General features: G+C 48.7%; 1 protein-coding gene and 1 long non-coding RNA gene across 2 annotated transcripts in view; both read left to right on the top strand.

Annotated features, from left to right (window-relative positions):
* The first annotated feature begins 3470 nt into the window (after positions 1-3470).
* LOC135568152 (uncharacterized) lies at positions 3471-7346 on the top strand. Its single transcript, XR_010462515.1, has 3 exons — positions 3471-3636; positions 5342-5482; positions 7280-7346. It is a non-coding gene; the product is annotated as an uncharacterized LOC135568152 (long non-coding RNA).
* A 1551-nt stretch (positions 7347-8897) lies between these two features.
* LOC135568153 (uncharacterized) overlaps positions 8898-21101 on the top strand; it is a 44842-nt gene continuing 32638 nt past the window's right edge. Inside the window, exon 1 of the mRNA XM_065015123.1 lies at positions 8898-9049. Coding sequence (XP_064871195.1) covers positions 9047-9049 — 3 coding nt within the window. The 5' untranslated portion in view covers positions 8898-9046. The remainder of the gene's footprint in view (positions 9050-21101) is intronic.

The raw sequence follows: 21101 nt of genomic DNA, 5'->3' as shown, positions 1-21101 counted from the left end.
CTGTGCCCCCTGGTTAGAGAGGTGGCTCCAGGTAATTACATTTCAGACATTTCATTATAGTACAACGGTTTGTCCTAATCTTAGCCCCTGGCTAGACATAGAGGTTGGATCCATAATTGAGGTCTCCTCGCAGTCTGTGCCCCCTGGTTAGAGCTAGCTAACGTCCCACCGTCTCATTAGACAACTATTACATCCTTGTCCTGTTAGCTAGCTACCTTTGCTGGTGTAGTTTAGAGTGTGTAGTTTTATGCTCTCCTAACATAGAGAGATCTGCCTGTGCCAACAGGTTAGAAGGTGGCAGAACTCTGCATAATCCGGTCTTCCCTCCCAGGTAGTATCCCCCTGGCTTTCAGAGGTTACATCCATTTGTTTGATCGTAATTAGCTAGCTAGCCGTCTTTGTATCAAAGATAATTGTGTAGTCTAGCCCCCTAGGTTAGCTAGCCAGCTATTGTCGTGGCTCCATCAACTGCTAGCTAGCTAGCTATAGTCTTGAAACTCCTGTACTCCTGGGAACGACTTGATTAGTGTAGTGTCAGGCCACTTAGTCAACAACGCCAGCTCCTAGTAACAACGCAGCCTTAGAGAGGTACTGTCCTGTGCCCCTGGTTAGAGAGGTGGCTCCATAATTAGAGAGATATTGTCCTATGTGTCCCCCTGGTCTGACCATACAAACGAGGTGGATCCAAATCTGGTGGTCCCAGAGAGGTCTCCGTCCTCTGGAACTGCCCCTGGTTAGAGAGGTCTCCCTCCAGTCCCTCGATCTTGGCACTGAAAACATGGAGGTACTTGTCCTGTGCCCCGTGTTGGTTCTGGTCAGCTCGGATCCTCATCTCTCCCAATTCATTCTCTCTTTCTCCCCTTACCCATCTGATCGCCTCCTTTGAATCCATGCTGTCACAGTTACCAGCCCTTTCAAGACTAATCCTTATCATTTATCGCCCTCCAGGTTCCTCGGAGAGAGAGCTTGATCCATAAGCTCCTTTCCTGGGTCTTCACAGTCCTGGGCGACTTTAACCTCCCCTCGCCTCCTTGACTCATCCTCTCTGACTCCTGACCTCACCCTCTCACCTTCCCCCTACTCACAAGGCAGGTGGCTCTGACCTCATCTTTACTAGACTGTTCTTCCATTCAAGTCTCTCCAAGTGACCACTTCTGGCTCTCATCCAACACTTCCCACACTGACTCATGGTGGCCGTCCAACCTTCGCCTCTCTCCCCCGCTATCCTATCATCTCTTCCCTCTGCTCAGATTCTGCCTCCTCATCCTCTCCTCCCTTCTGCATCCTTTGACCCTGTGCCCCTATCCTCCAGGTTCCTCCCCTCCCGCTCCGTGGCTCGGCGACTCAAGCTAGATTCAGGGCTGGGCAGCCTGATGGGAATCGCACTCCAAGAGGACTGACATCTTTCACTCCTCTGCCTCTACATTTTCCTCTTCTCTCTCTGCTTAGAGACTTTCTACCACTCTAATTCCAGATCTGGGAAGCTCTTGGCCTCCCTGCCTCCCCTCTGCCATTAAAAAGAGGTGATCCTGGCATCCTACCTTCTCGTTTGCGTAATTAGAGGTCTGTTCTCCCTTATCACCTGCATACACCTGTCTGTGCCCCCTGGTGATGAGCGTGGATCCACCCAATTGTGTCTTCTCCAGACCATTTCCGGTCTTGCTCCTCCGCTCCCTTCCGTCTTCATTGCACCCCTTCTGAAAAAACCTCCTGGATCCGATGTCAACAACTACAGACCAGTATCCCTTCTTTCTTTTTCTCTCCAAAACTCTTGAGGTCTTTGGCCAGCTCATCTCAGCCTTCTTGATCCAAATGTCAGTTTCAGACTAGTCATTCAACTGAGACTGGCCATGGCTAAAGCTAACTTGTCCTACCTATCGGCTGCCTTGATACTGTGAGAGAGCATCTCCGGCGCGGCCCACGCTGGCGTCCTACCTGACAGGTTCCTAAGGTCTTGGCGAGAATCCTTTCCTCACCACTGGTGTCCCCCAGGGCTCTGAGAGGTCATAACCTCACATGGTCTCTCCTATCATTGCTATGCAGATATTAATCCTCCAGGTGGCGAGCCTCTCTGCATGTCTGGCAGACATATCCGTGTGGATGACGGATCACCACCTCAAGCTGAACCTCGGCAAGACGGAGCTGCTCTTCCTCCCGGGGAAGGACTGCCCGCCCATGATCTCGCCATCACGGTTGACAACTCCATTGTGTCCTCCTCCCAGAGCGCCAAGAACCTGGCGTGATCCTGGACAACACCCTGTCGTTCTCAACTGGCGGTGGCCCGTTCCTGTGGTTCATGCTCTACAACATCCGCAGAGTACGCCCCCTCACACAGGAAGCGGCGCAGGTCCTAATCCAGGCACTTGTCATCTCCCGTCTGGATTACTGCAACTCGCTGTTGGCTGGGCTCCCTGCCTGTGCCATTAAACCCCTACAACTCATCCAGAGAGCCCGTCTGGTGTTCAACCTTCCCAAGTTCTCTCACGTCACCCCGCTCCTCCGCTCTCTCCACTGGCTTCCAGTTGAAGCTCGCATCCGCTACAAGACCATGGTGCTTGCCTACGGAGCTGTGAGGGGAACGGCACCTCAGTACCTCCAGGCTCTGATCAGGCCCTACACCCAAACAAGGGCACTGCGTTCATCCACCTCTGGCCTGCTCGCCCCCTACCACTGAGGAAGTACAGTTCCCGCTCAGCCCAGTCAAAACTGTTCGCTGCTCTGGCCCCCAATGGTGGAACAAACTCCTCACGACGCCAGGACAGCGGAGTCAATCACCACCTTCCGGAGACACCTGAAACCCCACCTCTTTAAGGAATACCTAGGATAGGATAAAGTAATCCCTCTCACCCCCTCTCCCTGAAAAGATTTAGATGCCTAGGATAGGTAATGCAATGCTGCTCCACCTCTTTAGACCCCCTTAATCCCTCTCATCCTTAAAGATTTAATTACTGTTCCAGGTCATAAGGTGAATGCACCAATTTGTATTGGATAAGAGCGTCTGCTAAATGACTTAAATGTAAATGTAAATGTAAAGGTGGATCCATAATAAGAGGGAAAGGATGTGGAGGGGGAGACAACATGTTCCTCCTGTAATTTACTTAAACACACACACACCATAAGATCATATGACTTGTTTGTGCTCGCCATTTGTCTATGTTCTACTGGTACAGACCGTAGTGCATCTCCCCACAGTCAATGACCACGGCAATGTGAACTGAATCCACTCTGTGAGAGATTGATTTCCATAGCCTACTGCGCTCTCATAACCCGGCGCCGCATACATTTTATTTTATTTATTTTAAATTGAATGACTTGTTAGTTTGTGTTTTCTCCAGTTGAATGAGAAGACGAAAATGTCCCAAATATATGTTGTTGTATTTTTTTGCTCCCAGATAGCGTGTATAGTGCCGTGAGGTTTTCCTGGTGGAAATCCGACCTCCACGTGGTTGGTTGTTTACGTCTTCCAGGAACCGGCCGCAGCGGAACAGCGCTGATTGGGAAACATCATTCCTGGATACAATTTCATTGCAACAAGTTTGGACGGCTGGAAAATATATCCGCTGCCTCATCCACAAAGAGGTGCTGGAAGAAAAAAAACACTGACTCCTGTTTTCAACTTTCTCTGGCTTTATTAAAGTAAGAGCTCGACGTATGTCTCCGTCTTTTGTTCTAACGCTAGTATTAGTCTCCGTCTTTTGTTCTAACGCTAGTATTAGTCTCCGTCTTTTGTTCTAACGCTAGTATTAGTCTCCGTCTTTTGTTCTAACGCTAGTATTAGTCTCCGTCTTTTGTTCTAACGCTAGTATTAGTATCTTTTGTTCTAACGTATTAGGCTGCTCCGTCTTTTGTTCTAACGCTAGTATTAGGCTCTCCTAACGCTTTTTTGTTCTAACGCTAGTATTAGGCTCCGTCTTTTTTGTTCTAACGTTCTAACGCTAGTATTAGTCTCCGTCTTTTGTTCTAACGCTAGTATTAGTCTCCGTCTTTTGTTCTAACGTTCTAACGCTAGTATTAGTCTCCGTCTTTAGTGTTTTAACGCTAGTATTAGTCTCCGTCTTTGTTCTAACGCTAGTATTAGTCTCCGTCTTTTTGTTCTAACGCTAGTATTAGTCTCCTTTTGTCTTTTGTTCTAACGCTAGTATTAGTCTCCGTCTTTTTTTTTTCACTGCTAAGTCACGTTCATTTTCGAGTGTTTTTGTCGTGAACAAACACGTTTGTTGACATTGGCAATATAGAAGTTGTAGCTAAAATACAGCGAGAAAATGTAACGTAAATGACGTGTTGTCCAAAGATAGTTTTAATTATCTAGGACATGCTGTGCCTGCTTCCTCCAAGTCGCACAGTCAAAAACGGCTGGGAATAATGTGCAACAGGAATCTCTATTCAATAACAACGTTTCCAACATACAACAGAGTTGTTTATCGGCAGAATAAGATACCAGGTAGGGAAGTGGGCTACGTGGTGAGTTGATGCCTTTTCGACAGCTAGTTTAACTAGGTGAACTGATCATGCTACTTTGTATACGTTGTTTTTTTTCGGCATCCTTGTTATTTACGAAGTTTTTGGATACAGATTCCGGTTGGAACGTAAACACAAATTATACCCAGCCGTCAAAAACACGTTTTCTAAATGTTTTTTTTTTTTTTAAATTTACTTAGCTATATAGTCTTGTTGTTTTAAGATGTTGCTGTCTAAATGAGCTTTTAGTTTCCTGTAGTGTGATGCGGTTTGATGTCAACATATAGCTACACCTCTCCGTTTCTATAGTTACATACACAATCCATTAGCAACACCTTCCTGATATTGAGTCGCTGCATCCCCTCCCCTCCATTTTGCCCTCAGAACAGACTCAGTTCGTCGGGTCATGGACTCGACAAGGTGTCTTAAAGAGTGACACAGGGATGCTGAGCCATGTTGACTCCAATGTTTCCCCCACAATTGTGTCAAGTTGGCTGGATATTCTTTGGGTGGTGGACCGTTCTTGATACACACAGGGGAAACTGTTGAGTGTGGAAAAACCCAGCAGCGTTGCAGTTCTTGACACACACAAACCGGTGCGATTGGCACCTAATTACTACCACACCCCCTTTCAAAGGCACTTAAATCTTTTGTCCTTCCCCATTCACCCTCTGAATGAGACACATACACAATACACTTCTCGAGGATTATAAATCCTTAATTAACCCCGTCTCCTCCCCTTCATTTACACTGATTTGAAGTGGATTTAACAGGTGACATCAATTAGGGATCATAGTTTTCACCTGGCCAGTCCTATGTTCCTAATGTTTTATACACTCAGAGTTGTTCCACTTATTTTCAAGTTTGATTCTGGTTGTTTCAGATCCACAAGAAGAATGTTTCAGCTTGGGAGCCAGCTGGCCCAGTTTCACTTCTCCACAGGACCCAGTACTGCTATTGCAGGTGCCACAGGAGACAGTACACAGCCTACCCTAACAGTGCAGGACTTTATCCAACGTGTCAGGTAGGCCTGAATGATTGATTTAACACGTCAGGGACTTATACAAGTGTGTTCTGTACGTATGGTGAGGTCGTATGGTGAGGTCGTATGGTGAGGTCGTATGGTGAGGTCGTATGGTGAGGTCGTTGGCTCAGGTTGTACGTAGCTAGCTAGACTACATTATGGGGGGGGTCAGGTTGTACGTAGCTAGCTAGACTACATTATGGGGGGGTCAGGTTGTACGTAGCTAGCTAGACTACATTATGGGGGTCAGGTTGTACGTAGCTAGCTAGACTACATTATGGGGGGTCAGGTTGTACGTAGCTAGCTAGACTACATTATGGGGGTCAGGTTGTACGTAGCTAGCTAGACTACATTATGGGGGGTCAGGCTGTACGTAGTTAGCTAGACTACATTATGGGGGGTCAGGTTGTACGTAGCTAGCTAGACTACATTATGGGGGGGTCAGGCTGTACGTAGTTAGCTAGACTACATTATGGGGGAGGTCAGGCTGTACGTAGCTAGCTAGACTACATTATGGGGGGTCAGGCTGTACGTAGCTAGCTAGACTACATTATGGGGGGTCAGGTTGTACGTAGCTAGCTAGACTACATTATGGGGGGTCAGGCTGTACGTAGCTAGCTAGACTACATTATGGGGGGGGTCAGGTTGTACGTAGCTAGCTAGACTACATTATGGGGGGTCAGGTTGTACGTAGCTAGCTAGACTACATTATGGGGGTCAGGTTGTACGTAGCTAGCTAGACTACATTATGGGGGAGGGTCAGGTTGTACGTAGCTAGCTAGACTACATTATGGGGGGTCAGGCTGTACGTAGCTAGCTAGACTACATTATGGGGGGGGTCAGGCTGTACGTAGCTAGCTAGACTACATTATGGGGGGGTCAGGTTGTACGTAGCTAGCTAGACTACATTATGGGGGGTCAGGCTGTACGTAGCTAGCTAGACTACATTATGGGGGGTCAGGCTGTACGTAGCTAGCTAGACTACATTATGGGGGGGTCAGGTTGTACGTAGCTAGCTAGACTACATTATGGGGGGGTCAGGTTGTACGTAGCTAGCTAGACTACATTATGGGGGGTCAGGTTGTACGTAGCTAGCTAGACTACATTATGGGGGGTCAGGCTGTACGTAGCTAGCTAGACTACATTATGGGGGGGGTCAGGCTGTACGTAGCTAGCTAGACTACATTATGGGGGGGGGGGTCAGGTTGTACGTAGCTAGCTAGACTACATTATGGGGGGTCAGGTTGTACGTAGCTAGCTAGACTACATTATGGGGGTCAGGTTGTACGTAGCTAGCTAGACTACATTATGGGGGGTCAGGTTGTACGTAGCTAGCTAGACTACATTATGGGGGGGTCAGGTTGTACGTAGCTAGCTAGACTACATTATGGGGGTCAGGTTGTACGTAGCTAGCTAGACTACATTATGGGGGTCAGGCTGTCCGCTAGCTAGACTACATTATGGGGGGTCAGGTTATATAGCTCTTTACTACTTTATGGGGGGTCAGGTTGTAAGAAAGCTAGACTACATTATGGGGGGTCAGGTTGTAAACGTAGCTAGCTTACATTATGGGGGGTCAGGTTGTACGTAGCTAGCTGTGACTACATTAAACTAACAGGGGGTCAGGTTGTACGAGCTAGCTAGACTAATTATGGGGGTCAGGCTGTATAGCTAGCTAGACTGTCCATTATGGGGGTCAGGCTGTACGTAGCTAGCTAGACTACATTATGGGGGGTCAGGCTGTAACCTAGTAAAAACACAATGACCTTGGATTATATCCCTCTTTATTGTCTTTAGGAAACTTGGCGGACTGAAGAAAGAGAACATTTTCTGCGACCTACGAGTCCCGACCCAGTTTCAAACCACTGGCAGACGACATCGACCTCGTCATCCTCACAGGTGCCTGTGTACGATTATTAAACTAACTGGGCCTATGTACTGTCCAGTATTAAACTAACTAGGCCTATGTACTGTCCAGTATTAAACTAACTGGGCCTGTGTACTGTCCAGTATTAAACTAACTGGGCCTGTGTACTGTCCAGTATTAAACTAACTAGGCCTATGTACTGTCCAGTATTAAACTAACTGGGCCTGTGTACTGTCCAGTGGTATTAAACTAACTGGGCCTGTGTACTGTCCAGTATTAAACTAACTGGGCCTGTGTACTGTCCGGTATTAAACTAACTGGGCCTGTGTACTGTCCAGTATTAAACTAACTGGGCCTGTGTACTGTCCGGTATTAAACTAACTGGGCCTGTGTACTGTCCAGTATTAAACTAACTGGGCCTGTGTACTGTCCGGTATTAAACTAACTGGGCCTGTGTACTGTATTAAACTAACGGTATTAAACTAACTGGGCCTGTGTACTGTCCGGTATTAAACTAACTGGGCCTGTGTACTGTCCAGTATTAAACTAACTGGGCCTGTGTACTGTCCGGTATTAAACTAACTGGGCCTGTGTACTGTCCAGTATTAAACTAACTGGGCCTATGTACTGTTCGGTATTAAACTAACTAGGCCTATGTACTGTGTGGTTGACTCGACTCCCAACCAATGTTCCTTCTCTTTTCTTTTTTTTTGAGCACTGAGCAAATTTCACTTCTTCTGAGCGCAAACTTGAAAATTCTGTGCAGCTTCCAGCTCTCGTTCACTGTGAACACTGAGGCTGTACCTGCTTTAAGTTAGTTTTAATAGTGGCCAAGTAGGCTACTGTGGCTATGTGATCATAATGTAGGTCTACCAGAGTGGCCTGCCATCAAAAACAATGGCGAAAACCTGTAGGTGTTCACTCCAACCCTGTTCCTGGAGAGCTACCGTCCTCTAGGTGTTCACTCCAACCCTGTTCCTGGATTAAGCTACTGTCCTCTGGTGTTCACTCCAACCCTGTTCCTGGAGTACTGTCCTGTCTAGGTGTTCACTCCAACCCTGTTCCTGGAGAGCTACTGAGTCAGCTCAACTGTCCTCTAGGTGTTCAGCTCTTTTCAACCCTGTTCTTGGAACAGTGTAGCTGTCCAGGAACTAGGTGTTGGCCGACTCCAACCCTGTTCAGGAACAGGACAGTAGCTCAACAGGACAGGGTTGGAGTGAACACCAAGAGGACAGTAGCTCTCCAGGAACAGGGTTGGAGTGAACACCTAGAGGACAGTAGCTCTCCAGGAACAGGGTTGGAGTGAACACCTAGAGGACAGTAGCTCTCCAGGAACAGGGTTGGAGTGAACACCTAGAGGACAGTAGCTCTCCAGGAAACAGGGTTGGAGTGAACACCTAGAGGACAGTAACTCTCCAGGAACAGGGTTGGAGAGCCCTGTTGTAAACTCAAAGCTCTTCTCACAACTCAAAGCTCTTCTCACAACTCAAAGCTCTTCTCACAACTCAAAGCTCTTCTCACAACTCAACCCTCTTCTATCTGTCTTCTAAGGTCACGGGGTGTTCTGCATCGACGTGAAGCCCTGGAGAGGAACGGTGTCTTCCCAGCGGCAGCAATGGCACGTCCAGCTCAAAGAACAGCACCACAACTTTACCAACACCTCCGTAGAACAGGTGGCTGACCCCATTGAGGCCGTCATGGTAAATATGTCATAACATCTTTTTAGTTAATAAAATAAATCCATATCAAATGTCGCCAAGTCTTTCACATGGACCAGTGGTCCAAAAGACTACAGTATGACGTCTAGATCAGGGGGTTATCACTTAATGGGGGGGGGGGGCCCCAATAACCTGATTGAGATAATAAATGGCCTATAGTTTTACTATGACTGTGGCAGGGCATGGTCGGACAAGTCTAAGGCCCTGGAAGGAACATTTTTAAAGGCCCACCTCTTAGGCATAGGAAAACACATTTCCTGCAATTCTATAAATGTATCATTGGGCAAAGCAATGTTATTTAAATGGGGGCAAAGCAATGTTATTTAATGGGGGCTCTCCAGGCAAAGGGTTGGGGAATGTTATTTAATGGGGGGCAAAGCAATGTTATTTAATGGGGGCAAAGCAATGTTATTTAATGGGGGCAAAGCAATGTTATTTAATGGGGGGGGCAAAGCAATGTTATTTAATGGGGGGGCAAAGCAATGTTATTTAATGGGGGCAAAGCAATGTTATTTAATGGGGGGGCAAAGCAATGTTATTTAATGGGGGGCAAAGCAATGTTATTTAATGGGGGCAAAGCAATGTTATTTAATGGGGGGGCAAAGCAATGTTATTTAATGGGGGGGGCAAGCAATGTTATTTAATGGGGGCAAAGCAATGTTATTTAATGGGGGCAAAGCAATGTTATTTAATGGGGGCAAAGCAATGTTATTTAATGGGGGGCAAAGCAATGTTATTTAATGGGGGGGCAAAGCAATGTTATTTAATGGGGGGGCAAAGCAATGTTATTTAATGGGGGGCAAAGCAATGTTATTTAATGGGGGGGGCAAAGCAATGTTATTTAATGGGGGGGCAAAGCAATGTTATTTAATGGGGGGGCAAGCAATGTTATTTAATGGGGGGGCAAAGCAATGTTATTTAATGGGGGGGGAAAAGCAATGTTATTTAATGGGGGGCAAAGCAATGTTATTTAATGGGGGGCAAAGCAATGTTATTTAATGGGGGCAAAGCAATGTTATTTAATGGGGGCAAAGCAATGTTATTTAATGGGGGGGCAAAGCAATGTTATTTAATGGGGGGGGGGGCAAAGCAATGTTATTTAATGGGGGGCAAAGCAATGTTATTTAATGGGGGGCAAAGCAATGTTATTTAATGGGGGGGCAAAGCAATGTTATTTAATGGGGGCAAAGCAATGTTATTTAATGGGGGGCAAAGCAATGTTATTTAATGGACTGGGGGGCAAAGCAATGTTATTTAATGGGGGCAAAGCAATGTTATTTAATGGGGGCAAAGCAATGTTATTTAATGGGGGCAAAGCAATGTTATTTAATGGGGGCAAAGCAATGTTATTTAATGGGGGGGCAAAGCAATGTTATTTAATGGGGGGCAAAGCAATGTTATTTAATGGGGGGGCAAAGCAATGTTATTTAATGGGGGCAAAGCAATGTTATTTAATGGGGGGGCAAAGCAATGTTATTTAATGGGGGGCAAAGCAATGTTATTTAATGGGGGGCAAAGCAATGTTATTTAATGGGGGGCAAAGCAATGTTATTTAATGGGGGCAAAGCAATGTTATTTAATGGGGGCAAAGCAATGTTATTTAATGGGGGGCAAAGCAATGTTATTTAATGGGGGCAAAGCAATGTTATTTAATGGGGGGGCAAAGCAATGTTATTTAATGGGGGGGCAAAGCAATGTTATTTAATGGGGGGGGGGCAAAGCAATGTTATTTAATGGGGGGGGCAAAGCAATGTTATTTAATGGGGGGCGGGCAGAGCAATGTTATTTAATGGGGGGGAAAGCTTTAAAGCTAATATCCTGTAACTCTACACGTTTTGCCATGAGACAGACTTTTGCAGTTTAAAATCTTAAATTGTATTAATATTATAACATTGTATTACACCCTCAACTTATTCCAGAGATCCTTTGAAATGAGTTAAATCTGTTAAATTAGTTGTTTTTTATTTAAAAGGGTATATACTTTTTATTTTAATTTTTTATGTCTGGCCACGGACCCCACTTTGAGAACCCCTCGCCTAGATGGCATCAGTTCCTGTCAGTTTAGGCTAAGTGTTAGCCTAGTTGTCAGTTTAGGCTGAGTGTTAGCCTAGTTGTCAGTTTAGGCTGAGTGTTAGCCTAGTTGTCAGTTTAGGCTGAGTGTTAGCCTAGTTGTCAGTTTAGGCTGAGTGTTAGCCTAGTTGTCAGTTTAGGCTGAGTGTTAGCCTAGTTGTCAGTTTAGGCTGAGTGTTAGCCTAGTTGTCAGTTTAGGCTGAGTGTTAGCCTAGTTGTCAGTTTAGGCTGAGTGTTAGCCTAGTTGTCAGTTTAGGCTGAGTGTTAGCCTAGTTGTCAGTTTAGGCTGAGTGTTAGCCTAGTTGTCAGTTTAGGCTGAGTGTTAGCCTAGTTGTCAGTTTAGGCTGAGTGTTAGCCTAGTTGTCAGTTTAGGCTGAGTGTTAGCCTAGTTGTCAGTTTAGGCTGAGTGTTAGCCTAGTTGTCAGTTTAGGCTGAGTGTTAGCCTAGTTGTCAGTTTAGCCTAGTTGTCAGTTTAGGTGTGTTAGCCTAGTTATTGTAAGCCTTTGCAGTCTGGTACTTCATTCTGCCAGCCAAGCTCCCTCTTATCCAACCTCTGCCCCAACATAGCATCTACAGCAGGGTTGTTCATTTTGCCCCGTGGCCTGCCTACGGTGTTCACCGAGGTCCGGAGGGCCGCACTTAAAATGGATGATTATTTACTCTATCCATAGCTTCTGGAATCTGCTCCCTGACTGCTATGCTCCCTGACTGCTATGCTCCCTGACTGCTATGCTCCCTGACTGCTATGCTCCCTGACTGCTATGCTCCCTGACTGCTATGCTCCCTGACTGCTATGCTCCCTGACTGCTATGCTCCCTGACTGTCTCTCTTTCGTTTAGATGACTGTTAGTAAGCTGGACAGTGAAGGCTATAAATGTAGGGCTGTTATTTCTACAGAGATTCAGTTTTATTTTGGTAATAGTCTCCCCCCCCCCCCCCCCCCCCCCAGATTGAAGGGGTTCGCAGGCCAGATCTGGCCCATATGTTTGACATCCCTGAGGCTCTTGCTCTATACAGTGAATGTGACAGCTGTGTTGAGGCACCTGCTTTCCCCTCTATAAACACAATTACAGCCGTTAAGAATCAAGAGGCCCTGGGAAGGGAATTCACCCGAGCCCTGGGAAGGGAATTCACCCGAGCCCTGGGAAGGGAATTCACCCGAGCCCTGGGAAGGGAATTCACCCGAGCCCTGGGAAGGGAATTCACCCGAGCCCTGGGAAGGGAATTCACCCGAGCCCTGGGAAGGGAATTCACCCGAGCCCTGGGAAGGGAATTCACCCGAGCCCTGGGAAGGGAATTCACCCGAGCCCTGGGAAGGGAATTCACCCGAGCCCTGGGAAGGGAATTCACCCGAGCCCTGGGAAGGGAATTCACCCGAGCCCTGGGAAGGGAATTCACCCGAGCCCTGGGAAGGGAATTCACCCGAGCCCTGGGAAGGGAATTCACCCGAGCCCTGGGAAGGAATTCACCCGAGCCCTGGGAAGGGAATTCACCCCCTGAGCCCTGGGAAGGGAATTCACCGAGCCCTGGGAAGGGAATTCACCCGAGCCCTGGGAAGGGAATTCACCGAGCCCTGGGAAGGGAATTCACCCGAGCCCTGGGAAGGGAATTCACCCCCTGAGCCCCGAGCCCTGGGAAGGGAATTCACCCGAGCCCTGGGAAGTGTTCATCAACTCATTTCCATATAAATCTACTACTCTGACTCAGTCAAGATCCAGGACAAAGCTGACAGTTTGGTTTAGAATCCAAAACTACAGTTTGGTTTAGAATCCAAAACTACAGTTTGGTTTAGAATCCAAAACTACAGTTTGGTTTAGAATCCAAAACTACAGTTTGGTTTAGAATCCAAAACTACAGTTTGGTTTAGAATCCAAAACTACAGTTTGGTTTAGAATCCAAAACTACAGTTTGGTTTAGAATCCAAAACTACAGTTTGGTTTAGAATCCAAAACTACAGTTTGGTTTAGAATCCAAAACTACAGTTTGGTTTAGAATCCAAAACTACAGTTTGGTTTAGAATCCAAAACTACAGTTTGGTTTAGAATCCAAAACTACAGTTTGGTTTAGAATCCAAAACTACAGTTTGGTTTAGAATCCAAAACTACAGTTTGGTTTAGAATCCAAACCTACAGTTTGGTTTAGAATCCAAACCTACAGTTTGGTTTAGAATCCAAACCTACAGTTTGGTTTAGAATCCAAAACTACAGTTTGGTTTAGAATCCAAACCTACAGTTTGGTTTAGAATCCAAACCTACAGTTTGGTTTAGAATCCAAAACTACAGTTTGGTTTAGAATCCAAAACTACAGTTTGGTTTAGAATCCAAAACTACAGTTTGGTTTAGAATCCAAAACTACAGTTTGGTTTAGAATCCAAACCTACAGTTTGGTTTAGAAGGATATTTTATCATCAAATCCTTCCAATGGTGATTTTTTTGGGGGTAACACAATTTTTCCTAAACTGTGCTTTCCATTTCCATAGTGGGTCAGAAGAACATAACCCACCAAAAACATACATTATGAGTTATTATTTGTGGTGAATAATGATATACTATACTTGACAGACTTGCTAATGATTAGGTCTCTGATTATTAGCTAATGATTTATATCTATACACTTAGATTTTACATTCACTCTTTAGTTATTTGGGAGGGGGGGTAGTTGAGTGTCATCCTCATAGCAACAATAGGAGAGACCATGTGAGGATATGACAGAGCTGTGTGACTTGGTGTAATGAGAGAAGAGGGCCTAGAACCGAGCCCTGGGGGACACCAGTAGTGAGAGTATGTGGTGCAGATACAGATCCTCTCCATGTGACCTGGTAAGAGCGGCCAGCCGGGTAGAATGCAGTCAAGAGTGTGCAGAGCCTGAGACGCCCAGCCCTGAGAGGATGGAGCCTGAGACGCCCAGCCCTGAGAGGGTGGAGAGGAGGATCTGATAGAGCCGGAGACGCCCAGCCCTGAGAGGGTGGAGATGAGGATCTGATAGAGCCTGAGACGCCCAGTCCTGAGAGGGTGGAGAGGAGGATCTGATAGAGCCTGAGATGCCCAGCCCTGAGAGGGTGGAGAGGAGGATCTGATAGAGCCTGAGACACCCAGCCCTGAGAGGGTGGAGATGATAGAGCCTGAGACGCCCAGCCCTGAGAGGGTGGAGGGAGGATCTGATAGAGCCTGAGACGCCCAGCCCTGAGAGGGTGGAGAGGAGGATCTGATAGAGCCTGAGATGCCCAGCCCTGAGAGGGTGGAGAGGAGGATCTGATAGAGCCTGAGATGCCCAGCCCTGAGAGGGTGGAGAGGAGGATCTGATAGAGCCTGAGACACCCAGCCCTGAGAGGGTGGAGAGGAGGATCTGATAGAGCCTGAGACGCCCAGCCCTGAGAGGGTGGAGATGAGGATCTGATAGAGCCTGAGACGCCCAGTCCTGAGAGGGTGGAGAGGAGGATCTGATAGAGCCTGAGATGCCCAGCCCTGAGAGGGTGGAGAGGAGGATCTGATAGAGCCTGAGACGCCCAGCCCTGAGAGGGTGGAGAGGAGGATCTGATAGAGTCTGAGACACCCAGCCCTGAGAGGGTGGAGAGGAGGATCTGATAGAGCCTGAGACACCCAGCCCTGAGAGGGTGGAGAGGAGGATCTGATAGAGCCTGAGACGCCCAGCCCTGAGAGGGTGGAGAGGAGGATCTGATAGAGCCTGAGACGCCCAGCCCTGAGAGGGTGGAGATGATAGAGCCTGAGACGCCCAGCCCTGAGAGGGTGGAGAGGAGGATCTGATAGAGTCTGAGACACCCAGCCCTGAGAGGGTGGAGAGGAGGATCTGATAGAGCCTGAGACACCCAGCCCTGAGAGGGTGGAGATGATAGAGCCTGAGACGCCCAGCCCTGAGTGGGGGGGGGAGGAGGATCTGATAGAGCCTGAGACACCCAGCCCTGAGAGGGTGGAGATGATAGAGTCTGAGACTCCCAGCCCTGAGAGGGGGGGGGGGGAGGATCTGATAGAGCCTGAGACGCCCAGTCCTGAGAGGGTGGAGAGGAGGATCTGATAGAGCCTGAGACGCCTAGCCCTGAGAGGGTGGAGAGGAGGATCTGATAGAGCCTGAGATGCCCAGCCCTGAGAGGGTGGAGGGGAGGATCTGATAGAGCCTGAGACACCCAGCCCTGAGAGGGTGGAGATGATAGAGCCTGAGATGCCCAGCCCTGAGAGGGTGGAGAGGAGGATCTGATAGAGCCTGAGACACCCAGCCCTGAGAGGGTGGAGATGATAGAGCCTGAGACGCCCAGCCCTGAGAGGGTGGAGAGGAGGATCTGATAGAGCCTGAGACGCCCAGCCCTGAGAGGGTGGAGATGAGGATCTGATAGAGCCTGAGACGCCCAGCCCTGAGAGGGTGGAGATGAGGATCTGATAGAGCCTGAGACGCCCAGTCCTGAGAGGGTGGAGGGGAGGATCTGATAGAGCCTGAGACACCCAGCCCTGAGAGGGTGGAGATGATAGAGTCTGAGACACCCAGCCCTGAGAGGGTGGAGAGGAGGATCTGATAGAGCCTGAGACACCCAGCCCTGAGAGGGTGGAGAGGAGGATCTGATAGAGCCTGAGACACCCAGCCCTGAGAGGGTGGAGATGATAGAGCCTGAGACGCCCAGCCCTGAGAGGGGGGGGGAGGAGGATCTGATAGAGCCTGAGACACCCAGCCCTGAGAGGGTGGAGATGATAGAGTCTGAGACTCCCAGCCCTGAGAGGGTGGAGAGGAGGATCTGATAGAGCCTGAGACGCCCAGTCCCTGAGAGGGTGGAGAGGGAGGATCTGATAGAGCCTGAGACGCCCAGCCCTGAGAGGGTGGAGAGGAGGATCTGATAGAGCCTGAGATGCCCAGCCCTGAGAGGGTGGAGGGAGGATCTGATAGAGCCTGAGACACCCAGCCCTGAGAGGGTGGAGGATCTGATAGAGCCTGAGACACCCAGCCCTGAGAGGGTGGAGAGGAGGATCTGATAGAGCCTGAGACACCCAGCCCTGAGAGGGTGGAGATGATAGAGCCTGAGACGCCCAGCCCTGAGAGGGTGGAGAGGAGGATCTGATAGAGCCTGAGACGCCCAGCCCTGAGAGGGTGGAGATGAGGATCTGATAGAGCCTGAGACACCCAGCCCTGAGAGGGTGGAGAGGAGGATCTGATAGAGCCTGAGACGCCCAGCCCTGAGAGGGTGGAGATGAGGATCTGATAGAGCCTGAGACGCCCAGTCCTGAGAGGGTGGAGAGGAGGATCTGATAGAGCCTGAGATGCCCAGCCCTGAGAGGGTGGAGGGGAGGATCTGATAGAGCCTGAGACACCCAGCCCTGAGAGGGTGGAGATGATAGAGTCTGAGACACCCAGCCCTGAGAGGGTGGAGAGGAGGATCTGATAGAGCCTGAGACACCCAGCCCTGAGAGGGTGGAGATGATAGAGCCTGAGACGCCCAGCCCTGAGAGGGTGGAGAGGAGGATCTGATAGAGCCTGAGACGCCCAGCCCTGAGAGGGTGGAGATGATAGAGCCTGAGACGCCCAGCCCTGAGAGGGGGGGGGGGGAGGATCTGATAGAGCCTGAGACACCCAGCCCTGAGAGGGTGGAGATGATAGAGTCTGAGACTCCCAGCCCTGAGAGGGGGGGGAGGAGGATCTGATAGAGCCTGAGACGCCCAGTCCTGAGAGGGTGGAGAGGAGGATCTGATAGAGCCTGAGACGCCTAGCCCTGAGAGGGTGGAGAGGAGGATCTGATAGAGCCTGAGATGCCCAGCCCTGAGAGGGTGGAGGGGAGGATCTGATAGAGCCTGAGACACCCAGCCCTGAGAGGGTGGAGATGATAGAGCCTGAGATGCCCAGCCCTGAGAGGGTGGAGAGGAGGATCTGATAGAGTCTGAGACTCCCAGCCCTGAGAGGGTGGAGATGATAGAGCCGGAGACGCCCAGCCCTGAGAGGGTGGAGAGGAGGATCTGATAGAGCCTGAGACGCCCAGTCCTGAGAGGGTGGAGAGGAGGATCTGATAGAGCCTGAGACACCCAGCCCTGAGAGGGTGGAGATGAGGATCTGATAGAGCCTGAGACGCCCAGCCCTGAGAGGGTGGAGAGGAGAATCTGATAGAGCCTGAGACACCCAGCCCTGAGAGGGTGGAGAGGAGGATCTGATAGGGCCTGAGACTCCCAGCCCTGAGAGGGTGGAGAGGAGGATCTGATAGAGCCTGAGACGCCCAGCCCTGAGAGGGTGGAGAGGAGGATCTGATAGAGCCTGAGACTCCCAGCCCTGAGAGGGTGGAGATGATAGAGCCGGAGACGCCCAGCCCTGAGAGGGTGGAGAGGAGGATCTGATAGAGCCTGAGACGCCCAGTCCTGAGAGGGTGGAGAGGAGGCAGAGCCTGAGACTCCCAGCCCTGAGAGGGTGGAGAGGAGGATCTGATAGAGCCTGAGACACCCAGCCCTGAGAGGGTGGAGAGGGGGATCTGATAGAGCCTGAGAGGGTGGAGAGGAGGATCTGATAGAGCCTGAGACGCCCAGCCCTGAGAGGGTGGAGAGGAGGATCTGATAGAGCCTGAGAGGATCTGAAGGATCTGAAGGTTCACAGTGTTGAAGGCAGAGGATGGATCTAGGAGGATGAGAACAGAAGAGTCAACTTTGGCAGTGTGACGAGCCTCTGACACACAGAGAGGAGCTGTCTCAGTTGAGTAATCAATCTTGAAGCCTGACTGATTAGGGTCCAGAAAATAATTCCTAGAGAGTTGGTCAGAGACGGCACGCTCAAGTATTTTTGGAAAGAAAGCGGGGATACAGGTCTGTAGTTTCTGACGTCAGAGGGTTTCAGGACGAGGGGTGCAACTCTGGACATTTTGAGGTTAGAGGGTCAGCCAAGGGTCGGGGATGAGTTGCCGAGGGAAGTGAAGGTCTCCAGTGATGGTCTGTGGGGAAGGGGATGGGGTCGGGCAGGCAGGTTGTCGGGGTGGCCGGACCTCACTATTTGCTGGATGTCATCTGGAGAGAGAGAGAGAGGTCAAGGCGACAGGTAGTTTTCATGGAACAGTTTCATTTAAAATCTAATAGTATCTCAAAGTCATTGTCTGTGATTAATCTACGTTCTATCTAAGTCTAATTTAAAATTATAGATATAAACTGCTGCTACTGTTCTGCCTTATTATTATTCGACCATGCTGGTCATTTATGAACATTTGAACATCTTGGCCATGTTCTGTTATAATCTCCACCCGGCACAGCCAGAAGAGGACTGGCCACCCCACATAGCCTGGTTCCTCTCTAGGTTTCTTCCTAGGTTTTGGCCTTTCTAGGGAGTTTTTCCTAGCCACCGTGCTTCTACACCTGCATTGCTTGCTGTTTGGAGGTTTTTAGGCATGTGTTTCTGTACAGCACTTTGAGATATCAGCTGATGTACGAAGGGCTATATAAATAAATTTGATTTGATCTAAAAGTAACTTTTTATTGCCATTGCCACCTATGTTAAATAATATAGCCTTCTTCAATATGTGTTGAGGGGATGTTGTCAAACTTCTTGGAAGGGAAGGTGGAAAAGTGTTTCCTTGGTTTAGAGGCAGAACCTTGACATTATAGATTGATAAAGTGTACCTATACTAGCATACTGTGTACTCATTGTCGTATTTAACATGTCCCATTTAGTAGAAATTATGCAGTGTGTCTCAGCCGCAATGCAAGAGTGGATCCTGAGTAGGTGGGGTGGGGGTTGAGTGGGGGTGCATTTTTTTTTTCTCTCCCAAATTCAACAGACAGTGCATCACATTAACCAGCCTGATAATAGCTCATTTCCTATACGATCAATTTGTCTAAACTCTGAATATAAAATGAATCGGGTTATAGGCCTACTCAGGCTGGTTATAACCAAGCGTATCACATTCAACTTATACCACAGCCCTTCTATCTTATTTTAGAAAGGACTGAAGACAGAAACGGCTCATTTGGTCCCATTTCAACATGTTTATTAGTGAAGCCAAAGTGCACACACACTTTCTCATGTTCAAATCAAAAGGCCATTTCACCGGCCGGCCGGGCGCATCGCGAGTTCAGAACCGTTGCATAGCAACATAAACTATGTCACTGATCATTGGGAACGAGATCAGAATGACTACGAAGGATTGATCTATCAATTCAGTTATTAAATAGGTAGGCCAGCTTTCAGAACCGGTTAACATGACCTCAATAACAGCCCAGTCCATCAATTCAGTTGTTAAATAGGTAGGCCAGCTTTCAGAACCGGTTAACATGACCTCAATAACAGCCCAGTCCATCAATTCAGTTATTAAATAGGTAGGCCAGCCTTCAGAACCGGTTAACATGACTTCAATAACAGCCCAGTCCCCGGTGCCGACACATTCAGAAATCAAAAAATGGTTTGGCATTTTAGTTTAAATACTCTGACGAAGGCCACGAGAACAGGAAACGCTTTTCAATGAGAAAACAGAAATCCTCTTTGGTCAAATGTTTTATTTTACCTTTATTTAACCAGGCAAGTCAGTTAAGAACAAATTCTTATTTTCAATGGCGGCCTAGGAACAGTGGGTTAACTGCCTTGATCAGGGGCAGAACGACAGATTTGTACCTTGTCAGCTCGGGATTTGAACTTGTAACCTACTAGTCAAACGCTCTAACCACTAGCCTACCCTGCCGCCCCTCTCTAACCACTAGGCTACCCTGCCACCCTCCACTCTAACCACTAGGCTCCCTGCCGCCCCTATACTCTAACCACTAGGCTACACTCCGCCTCTAACCACTAGGCTACCCTGCCGCCTCTACACTCTAACCACTAGACTACCCTGCCGCCTCTACACTCTAACCACTAGACTACCCTGCCGCCTCACACTCTAACCACTAGACTACCCTGCCGCCTCTTTACGCTCTAACCACTAGGAAACCCTGCCGCCTCTACGCTCTAACCACTAGGCTACCCTGCCGCCTCTACGCTCTAACCACTAGGCTACCCTGCCGCCTCTACGCTCTAACCACTACAGGCTACCCTGCCGCCTCTACGCTCTAACCACTAGGCTACCCTGCCGCCTCTACGCTCTAACCACTAGGCTACCCTGCCGCCTCTACGCTCTAACCACTAGGCTACCCTGCCGCCTCTACGCTCTAACCACTAGGCTACCCTGCCGCCTCTACACTCTAACCACTAGGCTACCCTGCCGGAGGATACAGAGGAAGAGAAGGTAGAGAGGAGGGAGTGGAGGGATGATAGAACATGACTTTAACAGCAGATACAGAGGAAGAGGAGGGAGTGGAAGGATGATAGAACGTGACTTTAACAGCAGATACAGAGGAAGAGAAGGTAGAGAGGAGGGAGTGGAAGGATGATAGAACGTGACTTTAACAGCAGATACAGAGGAGGAGGGAGTGGAAGGATGATAGAACGTGACTAACAGCAGATACAGAGGAAGGTAGAGAGGAGGGAGTGGAAGGATGATAGAACGTGACTTTAACAGCAGATACAGAGGAAGGTAGAGAGGAGGGAGTGGAAGGATGATAGAACGTGACTTTAACAGCAGATACAGAGGAGGAGGGAGTGGAAGGATGATAGAACGTGACTTTAACAGCAGATACAGAGGAAGAGAAGGTAGAGAGGAGGGAGTGGAAGGATGATAGAACATGACTTTAACAGCAGATACAGAGGAAGGTAGAGAGGAGGGAGTGGAAGGATGATAGAACGTGACTTTAACAGCAGATACAGAGGAGGAGGGAGTGGAAGGATGATAGAACGTGACTAACAGCAGATACAGAGGAAGGTAGAGAGGAGGGAGTGGAAGGATGATAGAACGTGACTTTAACAGCAGATACAGAGGATAAGAGAGGGAGTGGAAGGATGATTTAAATGTAAATGTAAATACAGTAAGGTAGAGAGGAGGGAGTGGAAGGATGATAGAACGTGACTTTAACAGCAGATACAGAGGAAGGTAGAGAGGAGGGAGTGGAAGGATGATAGAACGTGACTTTAA

The sequence above is a fragment of the Oncorhynchus nerka genome, unplaced genomic scaffold (genome assembly GCF_034236695.1).
Source record: "Oncorhynchus nerka isolate Pitt River unplaced genomic scaffold, Oner_Uvic_2.0 unplaced_scaffold_1674, whole genome shotgun sequence".
Taxonomy (NCBI): Eukaryota; Metazoa; Chordata; class Actinopteri; order Salmoniformes; family Salmonidae; genus Oncorhynchus; species Oncorhynchus nerka.
The sequence above is the reverse complement of the archived record's forward strand: the minus strand, read 5'-3'. Positions and strand labels throughout refer to the sequence as shown.